This window comes from Lagenorhynchus albirostris, chromosome 1 (assembly GCF_949774975.1).
Source record: "Lagenorhynchus albirostris chromosome 1, mLagAlb1.1, whole genome shotgun sequence".
NCBI classification, from domain to species: Eukaryota; Metazoa; Chordata; class Mammalia; order Artiodactyla; family Delphinidae; genus Lagenorhynchus; species Lagenorhynchus albirostris.
The window spans coordinates 93,154,839-93,178,772 of record NC_083095.1 but is presented as its reverse complement, the minus strand read 5'-3'; the positions used below and the strand labels follow the sequence as shown (position 1 = coordinate 93,178,772).

The 23,934-nt window shown below is 40.3% G+C and overlaps 1 protein-coding gene across 2 annotated transcripts in view; it reads right to left on the bottom strand.

The window, feature by feature from the left end:
* SLC27A2 (solute carrier family 27 member 2) overlaps positions 1-23,934 on the bottom strand; it is a 54,441-nt gene that overhangs the window by 8,169 nt on the left and 22,338 nt on the right. For both annotated transcript variants that reach the window (XM_060169084.1, XM_060169091.1), the window contains 2 exons: positions 22,750-22,874; positions 9,908-10,102 (listed from right to left, as the gene is read on the bottom strand). In XM_060169084.1, coding sequence (XP_060025067.1) covers positions 9,908-10,102; positions 22,750-22,874 — 320 coding nt within the window. The remainder of the gene's footprint in view (positions 1-9,907; positions 10,103-22,749; positions 22,875-23,934) is intronic.

Sequence of the window (23,934 nt, the reverse complement as noted above, 5' to 3'; positions counted from 1 at the left end):
ACAACTTATTCTTTTTTATTGTGGCATAGCATACATAAAGCATACAAAGTGCACATATTTAAGTGTACAGCTTGATGAATTTTTGCATATGCATACCCTTATGTAACTACTGCCCAGATCAAGATACTAAACGTTTTCATTACCGTTAGAAATTTCCTCCTGCCCCTTTCTGTCAAGTCACTATTCTGACTTTTATTGCCATCAAGTAGTTTTAAGCATCAAATAAGTGAAATAAATATATGCCTTAGTATCTGCTGCTTTCACTCAGCATAATGGCTGTGATATCCATCCCTCCCTGTTGGTGTTTGTGTCAGTGGTGTACTTTTTATTGCCATGCAACTTTCCTTGTATGAATATACCACAATTTATTTATCTCTTCTCCTGTTAATGGACATTTGGATGTTTCTAGTTTTAGACTATTAAATGTAAAGCTGTTATGAACATTCTCATGCATGTGTTTTGGTGGACACATCACATGTGAGCTTTTAAAATCTTGTTTAGGGGAGACCTTCAAGATGGCGGAGGAGTGAGATGTGGAGATCGCCTTCCTCCCCACAAATACATCAGAAATACATCTACACGTGGAACTGCTCCTACAGAACACCTACTGAATGCTGGTAGAAGACCTCAGACTTCCCAAAAGGTAAGAAACTCCCCACGTACACAGGTAGGGCAAAAGAAAAAAGAATAACCAGAGACAAAAGGATACGGACGGAACCTGCACCAGTGGTAGGGAGCTGTGAAGGAGGAAAGGTTTCCACACACTAGAAGCCCCTTTGCGGGCCGAGACTGTGGATTGCGCAGGGGGGAAGCTTTGGAGCCGCAGAGGAGAGCGCAGTCACAGGGTGCGGAGGGCAAAGCGGAGAGATTCCCGCACAGAGGATAGGTGCCGACTGGCACTCAGCAGCCCGAGAGGCTTGTCTGCTCACATGCCGGGGCGGGTGGGGGCTGGGAGCTGAGGCTCGGGCTTCGGTCGGAGTGCGGTGAGAGGACTGGTGGCGTGAACACAGCCTGAAGGGGTTAGTGCGCCACGGCTAGCCGGGAGGGAGTCTGGGAAAAAGTCTGGACCTGTCTAAGAGGCAAGAGACCATTGTTTCGGGGTGCGCGAGGAGAGGGGATTCAGAGCACCGCCTAAATGAGCTCCAGAGACGGGCGCGAACCGCGGCTATCAGCACGGACCCCAGAGACGGGCATGAGACGCTAAGGCCTCTGCTGCCACCACCAAGAAGCCTGTGTGCAAGCACAGGTCACTATCCACACCTCCGCTCCCGGAAGCCTGTGCAGTCCGCCACTGCCAAGGTCCCGTGATCCAGGGACAACCTCCCGGGGACAACACACTGCACGCCTCAGGCTGGTGCAACGTCATGCCGGCCTCTGCCGCTGCAGGCTCGCCCTGCATCCGTACCCCTCCCTCCCCCTGGCCTGAGTGAGCCAGAGCCCCTGAATCAGCTGCTCCTTTAACCCCATCCTGTCTGAGCAAAGAACAGATGCCCTCAGGCGACCTACATGCAGAGGTGGGGTCAAATCCAAAGCTGAACCCCAGGAGCTGTGCGAACAAAGAAGAGAAAGGGAGATCCCTCCCAGCAGCCTCAGGAGCCGCGGATTAAATCTCCACAATCAACTGGATGTACCCTGCATCTGTGGAACACCTGAATAGACAAATAATCATCTTAAATCGAGGCAGTGGACTTTGGGAGCAATGATATATATTTTTTATTCCTTTTTCTCTTTTTGTGAGTGTGTATGTGTATGCTTCTTTCTGTAATTTTGTCTGTATAGCTTTGCTTTTACCATTTGTCCTAGGGTTCTGTCTGTCCGCTTTTTTTCTTGTTGCTCTTTCTTTAACTACAGTTAGTTTTTAGAGCTTGTTATCATTGGTGGATTTCTTTTTTGGTTTGGTTTCTCTCTTCTTTCTTTCCTGTTTTATTACTTTTTAATTTTTTGTTTTTAGTAATTATTTTTAATTTTAATAACTTTATTTTATTTTATAATTTTTTTTCTTTTTTTCTCCCTGTTCTTCTGAGCCATGTGGCTGATAGGGTCTTGGTGCTCTGGCCAGGTGTCAGGCCTGTGCCTCTGAGGTGGGAGAGCCGAGTTCAGGACATTGGTTCGCTAGAGACATCCCAGCCCCTCATAATATCAATTGATGAGAGGTCTCCCAGAGATATCTGTCTCTACGCTAAGACCCAGCTCCACTGAATGACCAGCAAGCTCCAGTGCTGGACAACCCATGCGAAACAACTAGCAAGACAGGAACACAACCTCACCCATTAGCAGAGAGGCTGCCTAAAATCATAATAAGGTCACAGACACCCCAAGACACACCACCAGTTGCGGTCCTGCCCACGAGAAAGACAAGATCCAGCCTCATTTACCAGAACACAGGCACCAGTCCCCTCCACCAGGAAGGCTACACAACACACTAAACAAACCTAACCCACTGGGGCAGACACCAGAAACAATGGGAATGACAAACCTGCAGCCTGTGAAAAGGAGACCACAAACACAGTAAGTTAAGCAAAATGAGAAGAAAGAGAAATATGCAGCAGATGCAGGAGCAAGGTAAAAACCCTCCAGACCTAACAAATGAGGAAGAAATAGGCAGTCTACCTGAAAAAGAATTCAGAGTCATGATAGTAAAGGTGATCCAAAATCTTGGAAATAGAATGGAGAAAATACAAGAAACGTTTAAAAGGACCTAAAAGAAGTAAAGAGCAAACAAACAATGATGAACAACACAATAAATGAAATTAAAAATTCTCTAGAAGGAATCAATAGCAGAATAACTGAGGCAGAAGAATGGACAAGTGACCTGGAAGATAAAATAGTGGAAATAATTACTACAGGGCAGAATAAAGAAAAAGAATGAAAAGAATTGAAAACAGTCTCAGAGACCTCTGGGACAACATTAAACACACCAACATTTGAATTATAGGGGTCACAGAAGAAGAGAAAAAGAAAGGGACTGAGAAATATTTGAAGGGATTATAGTTGAAAACTTCCCTAATATGAGAAAGGAAATAGCCACCCAAGTCCAGGAAGCACAGAGAGTCCCATACAGGATAAATCCAAGGAGAAACACGCCAAGACACATATTAATCAAACTATCAAAAATTAAATACAAAGAAAAAATATTAAAAGCAAGGGAAAAACAACAAATAACATACAAGGGAATCTCCATAAGGTTAACAGCCGATCTTTCAGCAGAAACTCTGCAAGCCAGAAGACAGTGGCAGAACATATTTAAAGTGATGAAAGGGAAAAGCCTACAACCAAGATTACTCTCCCTAGCAAGGGTCTCATTCAGATTCAACAGAGAAATTAAAATCTTTACATACAAGCAAAAGCTAAGAGAATTCAGCACCACCAAACCAGCTCTACAACAAATGCTAAAGGAACTTCCCTAGGCAGGAAACACAAGAGAAGGAAAAGACCTATAATAACAAACCCAAAACAATTAAAATGGTAATAGGGACATAAATATTGATAATTACCTTACATGTAAATGGATTAAATGTTCTAACCAAAAGACATAGACTGGCTGAATGGATACAAAAACAAGACCCGTATATATGCTGTCTACAAGAGACCCACTTCAGACCTAGGGACACAAACAGACTGAAAGTGAGGGGATGGAAGAAGATATTCCATGCAAATGGAAATCAAAAGAAAACTGGAGTAGCAATTCTCATATCAGACAAAATAGACTTTTAAACAAAGACTATTAGAAGAGACAAAGAAGGACACTACATAATGATCAAGGGATCAATCCAAGAAGAAGATATAACAATTGTAAATATTTATGCACCCAACATAGGAGCACCTCAATACATAAGGCAAATACTAACAGCCATAAAAGGGGAAATCGATGGTAACACAATCCGTAGGGGACTTTAACACCCCACTTGCACCAATGGACAGATCATTCAAAATAAAAATAAATAAGGAAACACAAGTTTTAAATGATACATTAAACAAGATGGGCTTAATTGATATTTATATGACATTCCATCCAAAAACAACAGAATACACTTTCTTCTCAAGTGCTCATGGAACATTCTCCAGGATAGATCACATCTTGGGTCACAAATCAAGCCTTGGTAAATTAAAAAAAATCGAGATTGTATCAAGTATCTTTTCCAACCACAATGCTATGAGACTAGATATCAATTATAGGAAAAATTCTGTAAAAAATAGAAATACATGGAGGCTAAACAATACACCACTTAATAACCAAGAGATCACTGACGAAATTAAAGAGGAGAACAAAAAATACCTAAAAACAAATGACAATGAAAACACGATGACGCAAAACCTATGGGATGCAGCAAAAGCAGTTCTAAGAAGGAAGTTTATAGCAATACAATCCTACCTCAAGAAACAAGAAACATCTCAAATAAACAACCTAACCTTACATCTAAAGCAATTAGAGAAAGAAGAGCAAAAAAACCCCAAAGTTAGCAGAAGGAAATAAATCATAAAGATCAGATCAGAAATAAATGAAAAAGAAATGAAGTCAATGATAGCAAATAAAACTAAAAGCTGGTTCTTTGAGAAGGTAAACAAAATTGATAAACCATTAGCCAGACTCATCAAGAAAAAAAGGGAGAAGACTCAAATCAATAGAATTATAAAAGAAAAAAGAAGAAGTAACAACTGACACTGCAGAAATACAAAGGATCATGAGAGATTACTACAAGCAACTCTATGCCAATAAAATGGACGACCTGGAAGAAATGGACAAATTCTTAGAAAAGCACAACCTTCCAAGACTGAACCAGGAAGAAATAGAAAATATAAGCAGACCAATCACAAGCACTGAAATTGAAACTGTGATTAAAAATCTTCCAACAAACAAAAGCTCAGGACCAGATGGCTTCACAGGTGAATTCTATCAAACATTTAGAGAAGAGCTAACACCTATCCTTCTTCAACTCTTCCAAAATATAGCAGAGGGAGGAACACTCCCAAGCTCATTCTATGAGGCCACCATCACCCTGATACCAAAACCAGACAAAGATGTCACAAAGAAAGAAAATTACAGGCCAATATCACTGATGAACAGATGCAAAAATCCTGAACAAAATACTAGGGAACAGAATTCAACAGCACATTAAAAGGGTCATACACTATGATCAAGTGGGGTTTATCCCAGGAATGCAAGGATTCTTCAATATATGCAAATCAATCAGTCTGATACTCCATATTAACAAATTGAAGGATAAAAACCATATGATCATCTCAATAGATGCAGCAAAAGCTTTTGACAAAATTCAACCCCCATTTATGATAAAAACTCTCCAGAAAGTAGGCATAGAGGGAACTTACCTCAACATAATAAAGGCCATATATGACAAACCCACAGCCAACATCATTCTCAATGGTGAAAAACTAAGACCATTTCTGCTAAGATTAGGAACAATACAAGGTTGCCCACTCTCACCACTATTATTCAACGTAGTTTTGGAAGTTTTAGCCACAGCATTCAGAGAAGAAAAAGAAATAAAAGGAATCCAAATCAGAAAAGAAGAAGTAAAACTGTCACTGTTTGCAGATGACGTGATACTATACATAGAAAATCCTAAAGATGCGACCAGAAAACTACCAGAGCTAATCAATGAATTTGGTAAATTTGCAGGATACAAAATTAATGCACAGAAGTCTCTGGCATTCCTATACACTAATGATGAAAAATCTGAAAGAGAAATTAAGAAAACACTCCTATTTACCATTGCAACAAAAAGAATAAAATAGCTGGGAATAAACCTACCTAAGGACACAAAAGACCTGTATGCAGAAAATTATAAGACACTGATGAAAGAAATTAAAGATGATACAAACAGATGGAGAGATATATTATGTTCTTGGATTGGAAGATTCAACATTGTGGAAATGACTATACTACCCAAAGCAGTCTACAGATTCAATGCAATCCCTATCAAATTACAAATGGTATTTTTCACAGAACTAGAGCAAAAACTTTCACAGTTTGTATGGAAACACAAAAGACCCGGAATAGCCAAAGCAATCTTGAGAAAGAAAAACGGAGCTGGACAAATCAGGCTCCTGGACTTCAGATTATACTACAAAGCTAAAGTAATCAAGACAATATGGTACTGGCACAAAAACAGAAAGATAGATCAATGGAACAGGACTGAAGGCCCAGAGATAAACCTATGAACATATGGTCACCTTATTTTTGACAAAGGAGGCAAGAGTATACAATGGAGAAATGACAGCCTCTTCAATAAGTGGTGCTGGGAAAACTGGATAGCTATATGTAAAAGAATGAAATTAGAACACTCCCTAACACCATACAGAAAAATAAACTCAAAATGGATTAAAGACCTAAATGTAAGGCCAGACACTATAAAACTCTTAGAGGAAAAGATAGGCAGAACACTTTGACAACAATCACAGCAAGATCCTTTTTGACCCACCTCCTAGAGAAATGGAAATAAAAACAAAAATAAACAAATGGGACCTAATGAAACTTAAAAGCTTTTGCACTGCAAAGGAAACATAAGCAAGGTGAAAAGACAACACTCAGAATGGGAGAAAATATTTGCAAATGAAGCAGCTGACAAAAGATTAATCTCATTAATTTACAAGCAGCTCATGCAGCTCAATATCAGAAAAACAAACAACCCAATCCAAAAATGGGCTGAAGACCTAAATAAACATTTCTCTAAAGAAGATATACAGATAGCGAACAAACACATGAAAGGATGCTCAACATCACTAATCATTAGAGAAATGCAAATCGAAAGTGCAATGAGGTATCACCTCACACCAGTCAGAATGGCCATCATTAAAAAATCTACCAACAATAAATGCTGGAGAGGGTGTGGAGAAAAGGGAACCCTCTTGCACTGTTGGTGGTAAATTGATACAGCCAATGGAGGTTCCTTAAAAAACTAAAAATAGAACTACCATACGACCCAGCAATCCCACTACTGGGCATATACCCTGAGAAAACCATAATTCAAAAACAGTCATGTATCACAATGTTCATTGCAGCTCTATTTACAATAGCCAGCACATGGAAGCAACCTAAGTGACCATCAACAGATGAATGGATAAAGAAGATGTGGCACATATATACAATGGAATATTACTCAGCCATAAAAAGAAACAAAATTGAGTTATTCCTAGTGAGGTGGATGTACCTAGAGTCTGTCATGCAGAGTGAAGTAAGTCAGAAAGAGAAAAACAAATACCGTATGCTAACATATATGGAATCTAAAAAAGAAAAAAAATGGTCATGAAGAACCTAGTGGCATGACGGGAATAAAGACGCAGACCTACTAGAGAATGGACTTGAGGACACTGGAGGGGGAAGGGTAAGCTGGGACAAAGTGAGAGAGTGGTAGTGTATATATGGACATATATATACTACCAAATGTAAAATAGATAGCTAGTGGGAAGCAGTCACATAGCACAGGGAGATCAGCTCAGTGTTTTGTGACCAGCTTGAAGGGTGGGATCGGGAGGGTGGGATAGAAGGAGATGCAGGAGGGAAGAGATATGGGGATATATGTTTGTGTATAACGGATTCACTTTGTTATAAAGCAGAAACTAACACACCATTGTAAAGCAATTATACTCCAATAAAAATGTTATAAAAAAATCTTGTTTAACCTTAATCCACTACTGTTAGATGTTTCGCATTCCAGGGACATGTTCTCCGATACATTTAAGATTCAATGATATAATGGTATACTTTGTTTCATGCCCATGGCTATAAAATTATTAAAATTCCACCATATTTCATGTTACTATAATTCAAGGGCATAAGAATTTAAATTTAATTCAGTAAGAGCAATAAGTATACTATTTTCTATATTGGCAGCAAAATACAAATGTGACAGTGTTTAGATTTAATTATTAACCATGATTACTATGTCCATTTCAAATTTGTTTTCAAATCTGTATGATAAATTAACCAATCATATGCTTTGGTAGTAGCAGTTAACCATTAGAAACCAAATAGCATTCATATTCAACAAGTGTAGATCTTGTTTATTTGCAAGAATGTAAAAAAAATTTGGGTTGGTAAGTAATGCTTTTTTCCTCATCAAATGCAGGGTCATCGTCTTCCTTTTTTTCTAGTTAAAATATATGGTTTTGTTTAAAGTAGAAAAACTGACAATAAAACATGGCAATCAATGGATGAGAAGCAAAGAACTAGTAGTATACAGCATCAATTTCTCGGGTCCTCAGGTTTAGTTTGAAATGAAAGTTTCCCTGCAACTCACGTTTTCTGAGGGTTAGTAGTGACAACATAGATAGCTTGCACCAGGCCTCAGCTCAGCTTTCTGCCCTCTCTTGTTGTGAACTGTATTTAACCTGGGTATCCAAGGTTTGGGCTGGTTCAGGTTGCCCTGATGCTAGAGAAGATTAACTAGAGAAGATTAACCCTCTCAGCAGCGATTCCAGTGGGGAGTAGGAAATTGATTCTCAGTCTGTAGTAGTGCTGCCCAGTAGAATTTTCTGTGATGATGGAAATGTCCTATAACTGTACTACTCAACGTGGTCATCACTAAACACATGTGGCTACTGAGCACTTGAAATGTGGCCAGGGTGAATGAAGAACTGATTAAAAGTTTACATAATTTAAATAGCTACATGTAGCTAGTGGCTACTGTATTGGATGGCGCAGGTGTGGAGCACAGTGGAGGGACATGTGTAGTGTAGGTCTAGCTGTTGTTAGAGAGGTTCCTTGGACTTGGGAATGCCTGGAGATCAGGCCAGAATACAGGGAATGGAACAGTAATAAACTTTACAACTAATAACTCTTCAAGGCTATTATATGACAGGCATTGGGTTATATCCTATTTAATGTAATCCTTTCAAGAACTCTCTTCCCTTATTACACTGAGTTTGGGCCAGGCACCAGGCTCTATATTTTCTCTTTCTGTCTCTTTTATAGATTCTGAAGTTGAGGCCTAAGGAACACAACGGGCATGACCTTGGGCTAGTCTGTGATGGTAGTGGAATTTGATCTCTTGGGCCAGATCTCTTATGCACATGGACTATTGTCCTCTGTACTTTGCTGGTCAGTCCCCGGGGGCACAGGTTGCCTGGGAGCTCTGGTGTGGCTGTTTCATGCCCAGGCAGGATGAGCTGCCCAAGGCATAACCACAGTAATGACTGCTCAAGCAAGTGAAGGTTCAGCATTTGCTGAATATTTCTGGAATTTTGCAGAATAGGTGGTCATCTGGAAGACTGACTGCTCGAGCACAATAAAAGGCAAAGAGATTGTCTGGAGGTGAGGCAATAAAATGAGAGGGAAAAGAGAATGCTGTGAGAGCTGGCTTACACATAAGAAATATCTTTCTGGTGTAGTTACTAGGTGAAAACAAATGTTTACAAGATCCTACAACTCGGATGCACCCTGGTTATCTTGAAGGAGTGGTTCTTAACCCTGGCTGAACAGCTTTAAGAAAACACTGATGCCTGGGCCCCCCCTCAGAACAATTGAATCCAAAGCTCAGGGGGTGGGGGCCCTGCACCTATATGTATAAAAAATTCCCCTGGTGGTGGTAACGTACAGTGTGATGAAAGGGAAGTACCACATTTCACGGTGTATCGTAAACGTACAGAACTGGTAACCTTCAGGTGTTTTAACAAATACAAGTATAAATGGCATTAGAAGACTTCACACAAGTTGCAGGTGGCAAAGGCATAATGGGTTGTTATCAATAGAAATTAATATTTTAAAATTCGAGGACCCTGTCATTTTTAGGTCATTGTCACAGAGCCTGAGCAAAACCTCTCTTGGTGATATGAATGGGCCATGGCTCTGAGACTGCATGGGATTCTGAAGATAACATCATCATGACATAGCTTTTAAGAAATCTCCATGTGCTGAAAGCTGGCTGCCCTCATTTTTCAATGTACTTACTCTCAGTAGGTAGTTTACTCTTCCAACAGCACCGACTTTTCTCGTGTAATTCATAAATCCGATATTGCCTTCAGTGGAAGCATAGAACTCATAAATGTGAATGTCCCCAAATCTCTTGATGAATTCTCTCCACACATCTCCTCGCAAGCCATTTCCCAATGCCATTCTCACTTTATGGTCACGATCGTTTGGTTTCTGTAGCGGGACGAAGAAGAGACCAAGCTGAAACATCTTTGGAGCCTGTACTTACATATTAATAGTGGCCTTTATGTTTCTACATATATATGTTGGTTATGAGCTGACCTTAGTGCATGCCTTTTCTGTCATCCACACATATTACACCTCCCCCCACCTACCAACACACACAGTATGGGCCGACAGTGGGAACTCTGATTTAATAGTTGAAAGGCTTGGATTTTCCCATTTTGATTTGTCACTTGACAGAACTAAGTGATGCCAGCATTTAACCCACATCCAATCTAAAGCTTAAGTCATGTGTTGATTGTTTTCTTGATGAGGCTGGTGGATCTCAGTGAATTGCCAGAAAGGAAAGGTCCCATGGGAGAGGTCTGTCAGAGACTGACACAATCTGAAGTGATAATCTTCACTTGACTGTGATGAAGAAAATGGGAACACAGTCCAGGCAAAAAGAGAGAATCATTTTCTACAGTCATTCAAGAGAATTCATGTGAGGGCCTGGCAGGACTGGGGAGAAGACTCTTGATCATGCGTTCGTCTAACAGATAGACCCAGTGGTCACAAAAGCAGGTAGAGCTGAACCAGCACAATGAAACTGTTCTGATGGGATGGGAAGGGGAAGAGAGAGAGGAAGCTGGCTCCCAGTTGCCTGAGGTGCCCTGGGAGGAATATGCTTTGCTATAAATAAAAATCACAAAGGAAAGGCTGTTTTGGGTATAAGAACTGAAAGCAGAGCTTGTAAGAGCAAGAGAGGGGGATGAGGGCTGGTCTGCTTTCCATTTATGAGGCCCTACAAATATGTCCAAACCTTGGGTAATTTTAATGATATTTTATATTAATAAGGCATTTGATGTGATGTCAGGAGATCACAGCCTGGAGGGAGGGACAGGTAAATAAGTATAATTTTAACTTGCAAAATCTGTAACTTGATGACCTCTACTCTAACAGAAAATAGGACAGAGTGGGGTAGAAGTACCAGGTAACTAGGATTCTCCTCTCCTATCAAATGTGAATTTCTTTGACTGAACAGCAACTTGCTTAAAAGAGCAAATGTTCTAAGGAGTATTTTGTACCTTATTTCCTACTCTGTGACATCACTGTGAAGTGATTTTGGAATAAGAGATCCTTTTTGGAAAAAAAACATTTGCAGAGAGAGGCTGGCAGTTCTCTGACAAGGAGAGGACCTTTGATACGGCAGTTAGAAACCAAACCAAACAAACCTTGAATTGGTTTCCAAGTGAGCGAAGCCAAGGAGCCCGTGGAGCAGCATGTATGCATTTAATTTTTAAGTAGCTCCTTGGTCAAACCTCAGGTGGTGAGGTTCTTTCAGGAGTCCTAACCAGAGAGGCGGACGATACCTTTCCCTAGTTAAAACTGGGCCCCTTGTGCCGTCTTTTTGAGGAGGAAATGTGTAGAGAGAGAGAGACTAGGCGTGTTGTCCCAATGTTTCTTAACCAGGGTGTTGAGGAGACTTACCTGAGAAGCCTTCTGAACCTGCATGAACTTATTTGTTCTGGCTGAGTGGGAACCTATTCTCTTCATCATCTCTATCGGTCCCTAAGTCACTGAATCGATTCCCTTTTCTAATTATCAAGTACTTTTAAGTCAGGAGACTATATATTTGGTTTGCCAGGGCTGATCCTTGTTTACACCTGTTGTCCTGATGTGCTTATTAATGACACTCCTTTAATTCTCAAATGTCCCTGTTTGGATAGTGTTTTTCTGTTGGTTTTTTTTGTGTGTGTGGTAGGCGGGCCTCTCACTGTTGTGGCCTCTCCCATTGCGGAGCACAGGCTCCGGACGCGCAGGCTCAGCGGCCATGGCTCACGGGCCCAGCCGCTTCGTGGCATGTGGGATCTTCCTGGACTGGGGCACGAACCCGTGTCCCCTGCATTGGCAGGCGGACTCTCAACCACTGCACCACCAGGGAAGTCCCCTGGATAGTGGTTTATAGGGTCATCCTGTCCATAAGGTACTACTCTCCTCAGCAAGGATTGTCAGCTTTCCAGAGGCTACCCTTGCCCCCCACGCTGCTGTCCCTCACTGCCACTCTGAGAATAAACCATCACAAATATTTGTGGAATACTTACTTTTGCTTGAAAATAATCACCTGACCTGGGGTTGACTTGGTCCCGGGCCTGCGTGAGAAGCCCCAAAGTAGCATTCCAGTGTGTAGACCGGAGACCTTACTTCTTCTATGTGCAGCCCACAATCACCCTCTTAGTTCATTTCCTTGTCTAATGGGTGGTGAACATTTATCTCTCCCATTAGACTGTAAGCTCCTTTGAGGCCTAATCTCTCTATCATCCACCGTGCCTGGACCTGTGCTTTGCATATAGTGCAATTCTTGCAGTAAAAGAAGAAATAACCTCCACCAGGAAACCCTCAACTTCCTTGTTCAAACAGTTAATGGCCGGGACATCAGCACCAGGGCAGGGTTTACGGTGCAGGAGGCAGCAGTGCTCTGGAGAGGTGGGAAGCGGGCCAGCCTCAGAGGTGCAGCTGTCACCTGCGGGTGCCAGGTAGCTGGGCTCACAGTCACAATCCCATCAGCTTAGTTTTCATCATAAACTGAGGGATCTTATTACACCAGCAGAAGGGATTAAGGCTGTAGGCTGGAAATGTTTGTGGACACAAACCAAGAGGCCCTGGAGGCTTCAGAGATGTCTGGTTCTCATCTAAGCTTTTGCTCACCAGGGCCTGAGAGTACTGGTGTTTCTCCAAAAGAAGAAACAGTATTTCCTCACCACCAAAGCCACTTCCCAAAGGTCAAGGGTCACCTCATTTTTCTTTAACAAAGATCGAACATTCTATTCTACATTAGAGGTGAGGTGCAACATGCAGACACACCTGGGGGATTTTACTCCACCATGGATTGAATGACTGATGAAGGGTGAGAGATCAGGGTGTCTAGAGAGGGTGCGGGGCACCAGGTAATCAGAGGAAGCAGAAGAATTTTACTGAGGGCTTTGCTATGCACCAGGCACTTGCCCTGCATTATCTTAAGGTTCTAAGAAGCCCTACTGAAATGTGAGAGGTAATCAAGTATTTGCCTCATATTACAATTGAGGAAACGGAGCTTTGAGAAGTTTAAAATAATTTGCCCAAGATCACACAGGTAGAAACACAGTTGTCCCCAAATTCAAATCCAAATCTACGTGACTTTGGAGAGCACTCCTTTCCTTAGTCAAAAAAAAAGTGACACACACACAGAGTTTAAGAACCAAATAGTACTGAAAGACTTACATGAAGAAATGTTATTCCACTTATCTGTCCTCATCCTTTGCCTTCAGCCTACCACCCAGAGGCAGACATGTTTAACCCCTGTAGCTGTTTCTTCTCACCTGCATATTTCTAAATTAAATGCTTTTACCACTATCTTTTGATTAATCACTTTAGACATTACTTAATGATTTCCTATTGTGCTGGATGGGGATTAAGCTCTCTCCCAATTTTTCGATATCACAATTTTTGGTTAAATCAATATTCAGTGCTCACATTACTTTGCCCCTAATCCACCACTGATGAACTAAGTATAATATACTATGAACAAATTCTTGAACAAATGTTTGTTTTTCCTGGGATTAATTTCCTCCCTGTCCCTTTGCTTCATTTTCTTAGTTTCTGTTTGTAGTTCTTTCCTTACCCTCCAAAAGCATCTAAATACAATGTTCCTCCTTCTATCAGATGATATAATTTCCTTTATTCCATTTTTCTTCCTTTTATCCTTTTGCTCCAATCTGGATGAGTTGTTTTCCAGGCCTGGGGATACCCTTTGCCTCTATTTCCTGGATCTTGTATCTTCCTTTTTCTTTTTTTACTCTCCTATTTGGGTGGAATACTTTCTATAGGAACTTCCTAAAGGCGGGTATACAGGAGGTAAAATTTTTTTGAGACTTTGAATGTCTGAAAATATTCTTATTTTATACTTGATTGATAATTTGGTTGGATATGAAATTCTGGATAGGTAATAGTGTTTACTTAGAATTTTGAAGGCACTGCTCCCTGTAGCTACCAGCTTGAGTGTTTCTGTTGGCAAGTCAACTGTTATTCTTATAGAATCTTCTCTGTTTCTCTTTTTTTTAAATAGGCAATCATTTTAAAATAATTAATCAATTAAATAATTTTATTTTTGGCTGCGTTGGGTCTTTGTTGCTGCATGCGGGCTTTTTCTAGTTGTGGCAAGTGGGGGCTACTCTTTATTGCGGTGCGTGGGCTTCTCAGTGTGGTGGCTTCTTCTGTTGTGGAGCACGGGCTCTAGGCACATGGGCTTCAGTAGTTGTGGCCCGTGGACTCAGTAGTTGTGGCTCGTGGGCTCTAGAGCACAGGCTCAGTAGTTGTGGTGCACGGGCTTGGTTGCTCCGCGGCATGTGGGATCTTCCGGGACCTGGGATTGAACCCGTGTCCCCTGCATTGGCAGGTGGATTCTTAACCACTGTGCCACCAGGGAAGTCCCTCTCTCTCTTTTTTTGATAGTCTTAAATATCATCATAGTATATTTTAAGAATTAAAAAAAAATTCCACTCATTTTATTAGGTACTCAATTAGCCCTTTCAATCTGTCTTTCAGTTTTGGGAAGTTTTATTGTATTATTTCTTTAATAATTTCCTCTCCATTTTCACTATCCTTTTCCCTATTTCCTATTAATCAGATATTGGATCTTTTGGATTGATCCTCTAATTTTTTTATTTTGTCTCTCCTCATGTCCATCACTTTGTCTTTCCTCCAATTTTCTGTAAGATTTCTCAACTTTATCTTCCAAACTTTCTATGGATTAAGTAATTTTTAAATCGTATTTTTATCTTTCAGGAGGTCTTACTCTGTTTTGTTTTTTGATAGCATACTATTTTTGTTTAATAGGTATAAAATCTCTAATATTTCTAAGAATATTATTATTGATTTCTGGAAGTCTTCTCCTGCTCTTTGAATTGATGCTGCTTTTTCTTCTTTTTAGAAAATGATCTTTCCTGTTAGAGGCTTTCCTTTGGTATCTGTTCATATTTAGAAGTAAAGCAACAAAAAGATGTTTGAGCCATTTTGTGTGGTAGGTAGGGGCTGTTGCCAGGTTGGCTGCACTGTCTGGTAATGGGGCAGTGAGCCAATGTCCAGTTTCTTTTCTGAGAATGTTTAGTTCTTCCTAAGCATAACCCTCCTCTGGTCTCTTGCCTGCAAGCATAAACTGACTACTGGAGTTCTGGAAGCTGGGGAGGGGAAGGGAGCTGGGGTCTCCCTGGTCAGTAAGTAGACAGGTACTCAATCTCTGCTCTCAGTGCCTCACTGCTGCCCTCCTCTGCTCTTGGGATCCTTGAGTTCAAAGCCTCTCTAGCTCTTCTCCAGAGAATAAGCCTCCTGTCTCCTACAGAAGTGGGATATGGGAGCAGTAGGTATAGCTGTTTCATACACAGACTTTCAAAAATTCTCCTGTTTTCAAGCCTGGTACCTCATCCAAACTTCAGTTGTATTTGGTACCTCCAATTTCTCAGGCTTTAGGAAGTCAGTCAGCTTCCTTCTTGTTGGTAATTGCCTCTCAAGTTTCACGCCTCTCAAGTTTCACCCCTCTCAGCCCTGCTATGGCAATGACCTTCATCTTTCAGATCTCTGTACTATGTAGTTCCTGGTTGCAATGTCTCTTAGTTTCTAGGATGATAGAGCTTGTGTGGCTTTTTCTTGTCCTCCTCGTTTTGGGGAAGACTTCCAAGGGGTGAAAGGTCAGAAGCTGTTCACCACCTTAGAAAAATTCCTCAGTCCATGTCCTTAACAACTAATATGCTATACTTCTGCTTGACTCCCTGAGGAGAAAAGAAAGCACCCATTGACAGGAGTAAAAGGGTGAAATTCAACCTCTTCGTTTTACAGAAGAGGGCTTTCTGTGTCTAGTGTATCTTCCCACTGTACCCAAAGGGATTGTGTTTAAAAACCACCTCCCACATCACTCTCAGGCTGTTTCGTGGTGCATTATCACGTTCACACTTGAGTCTCAGAACAGTAAAACTCTTGTTACCTGGCCCAGCCAATCAGTCTCACCTCCTGCCATGCTGCTTGCAGTTCCCAATATGGCAGGTGCTTTATTCCACTGCTCTGCCATGCTGTTCCAGCTAATCATTAGCCCTTCTTTCCCTGCATGGCTGGAAAACTTTTCTGCACCCTTCAAAACTCACCTCTCTGGCAAACCTACCCTGATTCTGCTCTCTGTCCCTCTTTCCCCTGGTCTACCCCTGTCCTGGACAAACTGGCCACTCTCTACTCTGTGCTGCTACACACCCCTCCATTCTGTTTTCTTTTTTTTAAAGATTTTTTTGATGTGGACCATTTTTAAAGTCTTCATTGAATTTGTTAAAACATTGCTTCTGTTTTATGTTTTGGTTTTTTGGCCACGAGGCATGTGGGATCTTAGTTCCCCAACCAGGGATCAAACCCACATCCCCTGCATTGGAAGATGAAGTCTTAACCACTGGACCACCAGGGAAGTCCCCCCTCCATTCTGTTTTCTATCTGAATGGAGGTGGTGCAGAGACAGACATTTTAGGCTGGGAAAGGACCACAGAGGTTACCTAATTTTGGAGGGAAGGTAGACAACACAAGGGAGGTGAGCTGAGTCTATTTAGCTGTTTCAGGTTCTGGTCTATCTTATTTCCCCTTCCAAACACCAAATTTTAAGATTTTTTGTTCCAGTTCTGTGAAAGATGCCATTGGTAATTTGATAGAGATTACATAGAATCTGTAGATTGCCTTCAATAGTAAAGTCATTTTGACAATATTGATTCTTCCAATCCAAGAACATGGTATATCCTTCCATCTGTTTGTGTCGTCTTCGATTTCTTTCATCAGTGTCTTACTATAGTTTTCAGAGTACAGGTCTTTTGTCTCCTTAGGTAGGTTTTTTCCTAGGTATTTTATTCTTTTCGATGTGATGGTAAATAGGATTGTTTCTTGAATTTCTCTTTCTGATCTTTTGTTGTTAGTGTATAGAAATGCAACAGATTTCTGTGCATTAATTTTGTAACCAGCAACTTTACCAAATTCATTGATGAACTCTAGTAGTTTTCTGGTAGCATCTTTGGGATTTTCTATGTATAGAATCATGTCATCTGCAAACAGTGACAGTTTAACTTCTTTTCCAATTTGGATTCCTTTTATTTCTTTTTCTTCTCTGATTGCTAGAGCTAGGACTTCCAACATTATGTTGAATAAAAGTGGTGAGAGTGGACATCCTTGTTTTGTACCTGATCTTAGAGGCAATGCTTTCAGCTTTTCACCGTTGAGTATGATGTTAGCTGTAGGTTTGTTGTATATGGCTTTTATTATGTTGAGGTAGGTTTCCTGTATGCCCACTTTCTGGAGAGTCTTTATCATAAAAGGGTGGTCAATTTTGTCAAGAGATTTTTCTGCATCTATTGAGATGATCATATGGTTTTTATTCTTCAATTTGTTGATGTGATGTATCACACTGATTCATTTCTTTGTATCCCTGGGATAAATTCCACTTGATCGTGGTGTATGATCCTTTTAATGTATTCTTGGATTTGGATTGCTAGTATTTTGTTGAGGATTTTTGTGCCTATGTTCATCAGTGACTTTGGCCCATAATTTTCTTTTTTTGTGGTATCTTTGTCTGGTTTTCATATCAGGGTGATGGTGGCCTCAGAATGAGTTTGGGAGTTTTCCTTCCTCTGCAATTTTTTGGAACAGTTTCAGATGCATAAATGTTAGCTCTTCTTTAAATGTTTGATAGAACTTGCCTGTGAAGCCATCAGGTCCTGGACTTTTGTTTGTTGGGAGTTTTAAAATCAGTTTCAATTTCAGTACTTGTGATTGGTCTGTTTCATATTTTCTATTTCTTCCTGGTTCAGTCTTGGGAGATTGTACCTTTCTAAGAATTTGTCCATTTCTGCCAGGTTGTCCATTTTATTGGCATACAGTTGCTTGTAGTAGTCTCTTATGATCCTTTGTATTTCTGTGGTGTCAGTTGTAACTTCTCCTTTTTCATTTCCAATTTTATTGATTTGAATCCTCTCCCTTTTTTTCTTGATGAGTCTGGCTAAAAGTTTATCAATTTTGTTTATCTTTTCAAAGAACCAGCTTTTAGTTTCATTGATCTTTGCTATCATTTTCTTTCTTTATCTCTATTTCTGTTATTTCTGCTCTGATCTTTGATTTCTTTCCTTCTACTAACTTTAAGTTTTGTTTGTTCTTCTTTCTCTAGTTTCTTTAGCTGTAAAGTTAGGTTGTTTATTTGAGATGTTTCTTGTTTCCTGAGGTAAGATTGTATTGCTATAAACTTCCCTCTTAGAACCGCTTTTGCTGCATCGCATAGGTTTTGAATCGTTGTGCTTTCATTTTAATTTGTCTCTAGGTATTTTTTGATTTCTTCTTTGATTTCTTCAGTGATCCATTGATTGTTTAGTAGCATATTGTTTAGCCTCCAAACACAATTAAGTATTTGTGTTTTTTACAGTTTTTTTCCTTGTAGTTTATTTCTAATCTATAGCATTGTGGCTGGAAAACATGCTTGATATGATTTAAATTTTCTTAAATTTACCAAGGCTCACTTGGTGGCCCAGCACATGGTCAGGTCCTGGAGAATGATCCGTGTGCACTTGAGAAGAATATGTATTCTGCTGCTTTGGGATGGAACTCTATAAATTTCAATTAAGTCCATCTGGTCCAATGTGTCATTTAAGGCCTGTGTTTTGTTATTGATTTTCTGTCTGGGTGATCTGTCCATTGATGAAAGTGGGGTGTTAAAGTTCCCCACAACTACTGTGTTAATTTCTCCCTTTATGGCTGTTAGTATTTGCCTTATATATTGAGGTGCTCCTATGTTGGGTCCATATATATTTAGACTTGTTATAACTTCTTCTTGGATTGATCTCTTGATCATTATGTAGTGACCTTCTTTGTCTCTTATAACAATCTTTTCTTAAAGTCTATTTTGTCTGATATGAGTATTGCTACTCCCTCTTTCTTGTGATTTCCATTTGCATGGAATACCTTCTTCCATCCCTTCACTTTCAGTCTGTATATGTCTCTAGGTCTGAAGTGGGTCTTTTGTAGACAGCAAATATACAGGTCTTGTTTTTGTATCCATTCAGCTAGTCTGTGTCTTTTGGTTGGAGCATTTCATCCATTTACATTTAAGGTAATTATTGATATGTATGTTCCTATTGCCATTTTCTTAATTGTTTTGGGTTTGTTTTTGTAGGTCTTTTTTCTTCCCTTCCTCTTTAGTTCTCTTCTCTTATGGTTTGATGACCATCTTTAGTGTTGTGTTTGTATCTACTGTAGTTTTTGGGTTTGCTGTTCCCATGAGGTTTTGATATAGCAGTCTATATATGTACAAGGTTGTTTTAAGTTGCTGGTCTCTTTCTTGCCTAGAGGAGTTCCTTTAGCATTTGTTGCAAAGCTCATCTGGTGGTGCTGAATTCTTTAGCTTTGGTTTGTTTGTAAAGCTTTTGATTTCTCCATCAAGTGTGAATGAGAACCTGGCTGGGTAGACTGTTCTTGGTTGTAGGTTCTTCCCTTTCATCACTTTAAATATATCATGCCACTCCCTTCTGGTCTGCAGTGTTTCTGCTGAGAAATCAGCTGTTAACCTTATGGGAGTTCCCTTGTATGTTGTCATTTTCTCCTTGTTGCTTTTAATATTTTTTCTTTGTCTGTAATTTTTGTCAGTTTGATTACTATGTGTCTCGGCATGTTCCTCCTTGGGTTTATCCTGCCTGGGACTCTCTGTACCACCTGGACTTGGGTGACTGTTTTGTATCCCATGTTAGGGAAGTTTTCAGCAGTTATCTCTTCAAATATTTTCTCAGGTCCTTTCTCTATCTCTTCTCCTTCTGGGACCCCTATAATGCAAATGTTGGTGCATTTAATATCCCAGAGGTCTCTTAGACTGTCTTCATTTCTTTTCTTTTTTCTCTTTATTCTGTTCCACAGCAGTGATTTCCACCATTCTGTCTTCCAGGTCACTTATCTGTTCTTCTGCCTCAGTTATTCTTGCTATTGATTCCTTCTAGTGTATTTTTCATTTCAGTTATTGTTCTTCTCTGTTTGGTTGTTCTTTAGTTCATCTAGGTCTTTGTTACATGTTTCTTGCATCTTCTTGATCCTTGCCTCCATTCTTCTTCTGAGATCCTGGATCATCTTCACTATCATTATTCTGAATTCTTTTTCTGGAAGGTTGCCTATCTCCACTTCACTTAGTTGTTTTTCTGGGGTTTTATCTTGTTCATTCATCTGGGACATAATCCTCTGCCTTTTCATTTTGTTTAACTTTCTGTGATCGTGGTTTCCATTCCGCAGACTGCAGGATTGTCTGTATCAACTTCTGAGAAGTCCTTTTGATACAGTCTTTCTTTAAGCTCCCTTTAAATTCATAGAACCTGGGTCTCCTGTTGTGATTTTTTTTTTAATTGTGGTAAAATACATACAATGTAAAATTTACTCTCAACTATTTTATCTGTACAGTTCAGTGGTATTAAATACATTCATAATGTTATGCAACCATCACAATCATCCATATCCATAACTCCTTTCATCTTGTAAAATGGAAACTCCATACCCATTAACCTCCCTATTCCCCCCTTCCCTGCAGCCCTAAGCAGCCACTATTCTACTTTCTGTCTCTATGATTTTGAATACTCTAAGTACCTCATATAAGTGGAATCATACACTGTTCGTCTTTTTGTGATTGGCTATTTCACTTAACATAATGTCCTCAAGATTCACCCAGTGCTATGGAAAAGTTCCTCACCCAGCTTACAGCTAATTATGACCCTCATAAATCTGTTGAATGCACCCCCTGAATCAGAATAATATGTGCTAAGCCCAAACATCTTGGGGGAACACATTACTTCCCTCAAGTCAGTTATACATCTTTCAGGGGCAAGCATTTAGAGGTTCATTCAGCAAAATTTGTTGACACATAGGATGTGCCAGATACAGATCTCGGTGCTGGGGATCTGGCAATCAGCAAAGCTCCTGGTGCATGGAGCTTTCATTTAACTGGAGGAGAAAGATAACAGTCACATAAACATGCACTGTGTCAGAAGTGACAGTGCCACGAAAAGCAGTAACCCACGAGATGCATGGTAAGGGGTAGGGTGGTATGTTTGAGAATTTGTAGGAGGGGTCTCTTTTATGAGGTGACATGTGGGCAGAGACTGAATGAAGTGAGGAGAGAAAGAACTAAGGCAAGAGCATCTTATAATTCTTTATGTTACACTGCTTCTGTTACAGGCATACCTCACTTTATTGTACTTTGCAGATACTGCATTTTTTTTTTTACAAATTGAAAGTTTTTGGCAAACTGGCATTGTCAGATGATCGTTAACATTTTTAGTAATAAAGTATTTTAAAATTAAGGTATGTACACTGCATTTTAAAGATATAATGCTATTGCACACTTAACAAACTACGGTATAGTATAAACATAACTTTATGTGCACTGGGAAACCAAAAAATTCACGTGACTTGATTTATTGTGATATTTGCTTTACTGTGGTGGTCTGGAACTGAATCTGCAATATCTCTGAGGTAGGTTTTATATACATTGAACATAACAGTTTCTTATAAATAGCAATTGATCAACTTAGTGATCCTTTGAGTTTGTTTTCTTATGATGAGTGAAAGGATTAAAGAAAGTAGAATCTTGTGAGTTTACTGCATTATATAGTCTAGTGGTTCTCATCTGGGGTTGATTTTGCCTGCCAGGGGACATCTGGCAATGTCTGAAGACATTTTGATTATCATGACCTGGGGGGATGGGGAGGGTACCACTGGCATGTCCTGGGTAAAGGCCAAAGATGCTGCTATACATCCTATAGTGCATGGGATAAGTCCATACAGCAAAAAATAAATTGGCCACAAATATTAGCAGTGCCACTGTTGAGAAACCTTCATCTGGTCCCCAGGCAGGCTGCCTTCTCTGATGAGAGCTGAGGGACTGGGCAGAAGGAACTCTTTCAAACAACCCCTTCAAGATATCTGGATATCTGCAAATAGGGCAGACCCAAAGCCCTTGGAGTTACTTACCTTTGGGGCATCTGTTCTAAGCTTGGTAACAGATTTTGTCAGATGGTTTCAAAGCCATGTGGGGGTTTATTCATTAAGTAACATTAAGTAAAAGTTTCCTGCATGCCTGTGGTATAAGAGAGGGCAGGGAGATAAGATGTGGTCCCTGCCATAGAAGATTTTACAGCCTAGGGAGGAAGGGAGGCGTGAAGACAAACACCTGCAATCTGACAAGGGCCACAAAGGAGGAGAAAACAAATGAGGTAGGGGAAGGGAGCAATGACTTTTGTTGGGGTGATCCAAATAAGTTTAACATATGAGGTATCATTTGAACTGGGCTTTGACCGTGAATAGGGTTTAAACAGGTAGAGAAAGAAGCAGAGGATATGCTAGGTAGAGGGTCAGATGTGAAAACAGGTACAAAGGTAGGGAATAATAATGTTATTACAGCAGCTGCCATCTGGTAAATCCCCTGTGGTAGGTGTGGTGCCAGGCTCTTTATCATGAAAAGTAACTGTTGTGTAAACTGAAAACCGATATACGAGAAGCAGCTGAAACCTAGCATGACCCAAAGTGACTTGAATTCCCATCTTATGCATTTCGAAAAGATAATGAAACATGGGGAGTGTTACCTGGGGAGAGTTGCATAAATACCGAAGCAGTTCACCGATATACTGAATGACAGTGACGTTATATTTTCTGCAGTCATCCCAAAACTGACTGGCTGAAAATTTGGACCGCAAAACAACAGTAGCACCTACAGAGAAGGCATAGAAAGTACTAATAAAGAAATGCTACCAAAAAAGTCCCTAATTATATTTGTCACTTTTGAAATTTATAAATTTTAAAAAATTTATATATGAATTATATTCACAAACAAGTATTAGTTACCAATTATATTCAATGCAAAAAAAATAAATAAGACACAGTTTTGTCCTATAGGAGCTTCCAATCTAATGGGGGAGAAGACACAAGTTTTTCTAAGAGTCAGTGTGCAATAAACACACCCTTAGTGAGGCCCTAAGGGTGCGTGTGTGTGTGTGTGTGTGTGTGTGTGTGTGTGTGTGTGTGTGTGTGTGTGTGTGTGTGTGTGTAGACTAATTCTGCTTGGGGGCAAGTGCTGAGAAAGGCATAGGATTTGAATTAGGTCTTGAGAAGTGAATATTGAGAAAGATGAGAGAATTCCTGGAGGAGGAAAAAGCATGAACATAAAGACAGGACAGTCCAGAAGGTTGGGGGATGGCCAAGACTCTGCTGGCCTGTGACTAGAGTGGTGAAGGCTGGGTGGGTCAAGGGAGATGAACCTGGGGAAGCAGCTAGGGGTGCAATCCTGGAGAGTTTGTAAGTGCCAGGTGGAGGAGCCTGACAGTCTTATAAGCGATGGAGAGCCAGAGTCTTCAGCAAGCAGGCAATATTCTTCTTTGATGGGTGATGTAGACAGAATAATGGTTCCCAAAGACATCCACATCCTAATCCCTAGAACCTGTGACTCTGCTACCTTACATGACAAAAGGGACTATGTGGATGTGATTAAATTAAGGATCTTGAAATGGGAAGATTGTTTTGGATTGTCTGGGAGAGCCCAATGTAATCACAAGGGTGCTTATAAAGGGAAGTCAAGAAGATCAAGGGCAGAAGGAGAAAGGATGACAGAAACAAAAGATTGGAGTGAAATGCTTGAAGACGAAAGAAGGGGCTACAAGCCAAAGAATGCAGGCAGCCTCCAGACACTGGGAAAGGCAAGAAAATGGATTCTTCCCTAGAGCTTCCAGAAGAAATGCAACCTTGTTGACATCTTGATTTTAGGACTTCTGACT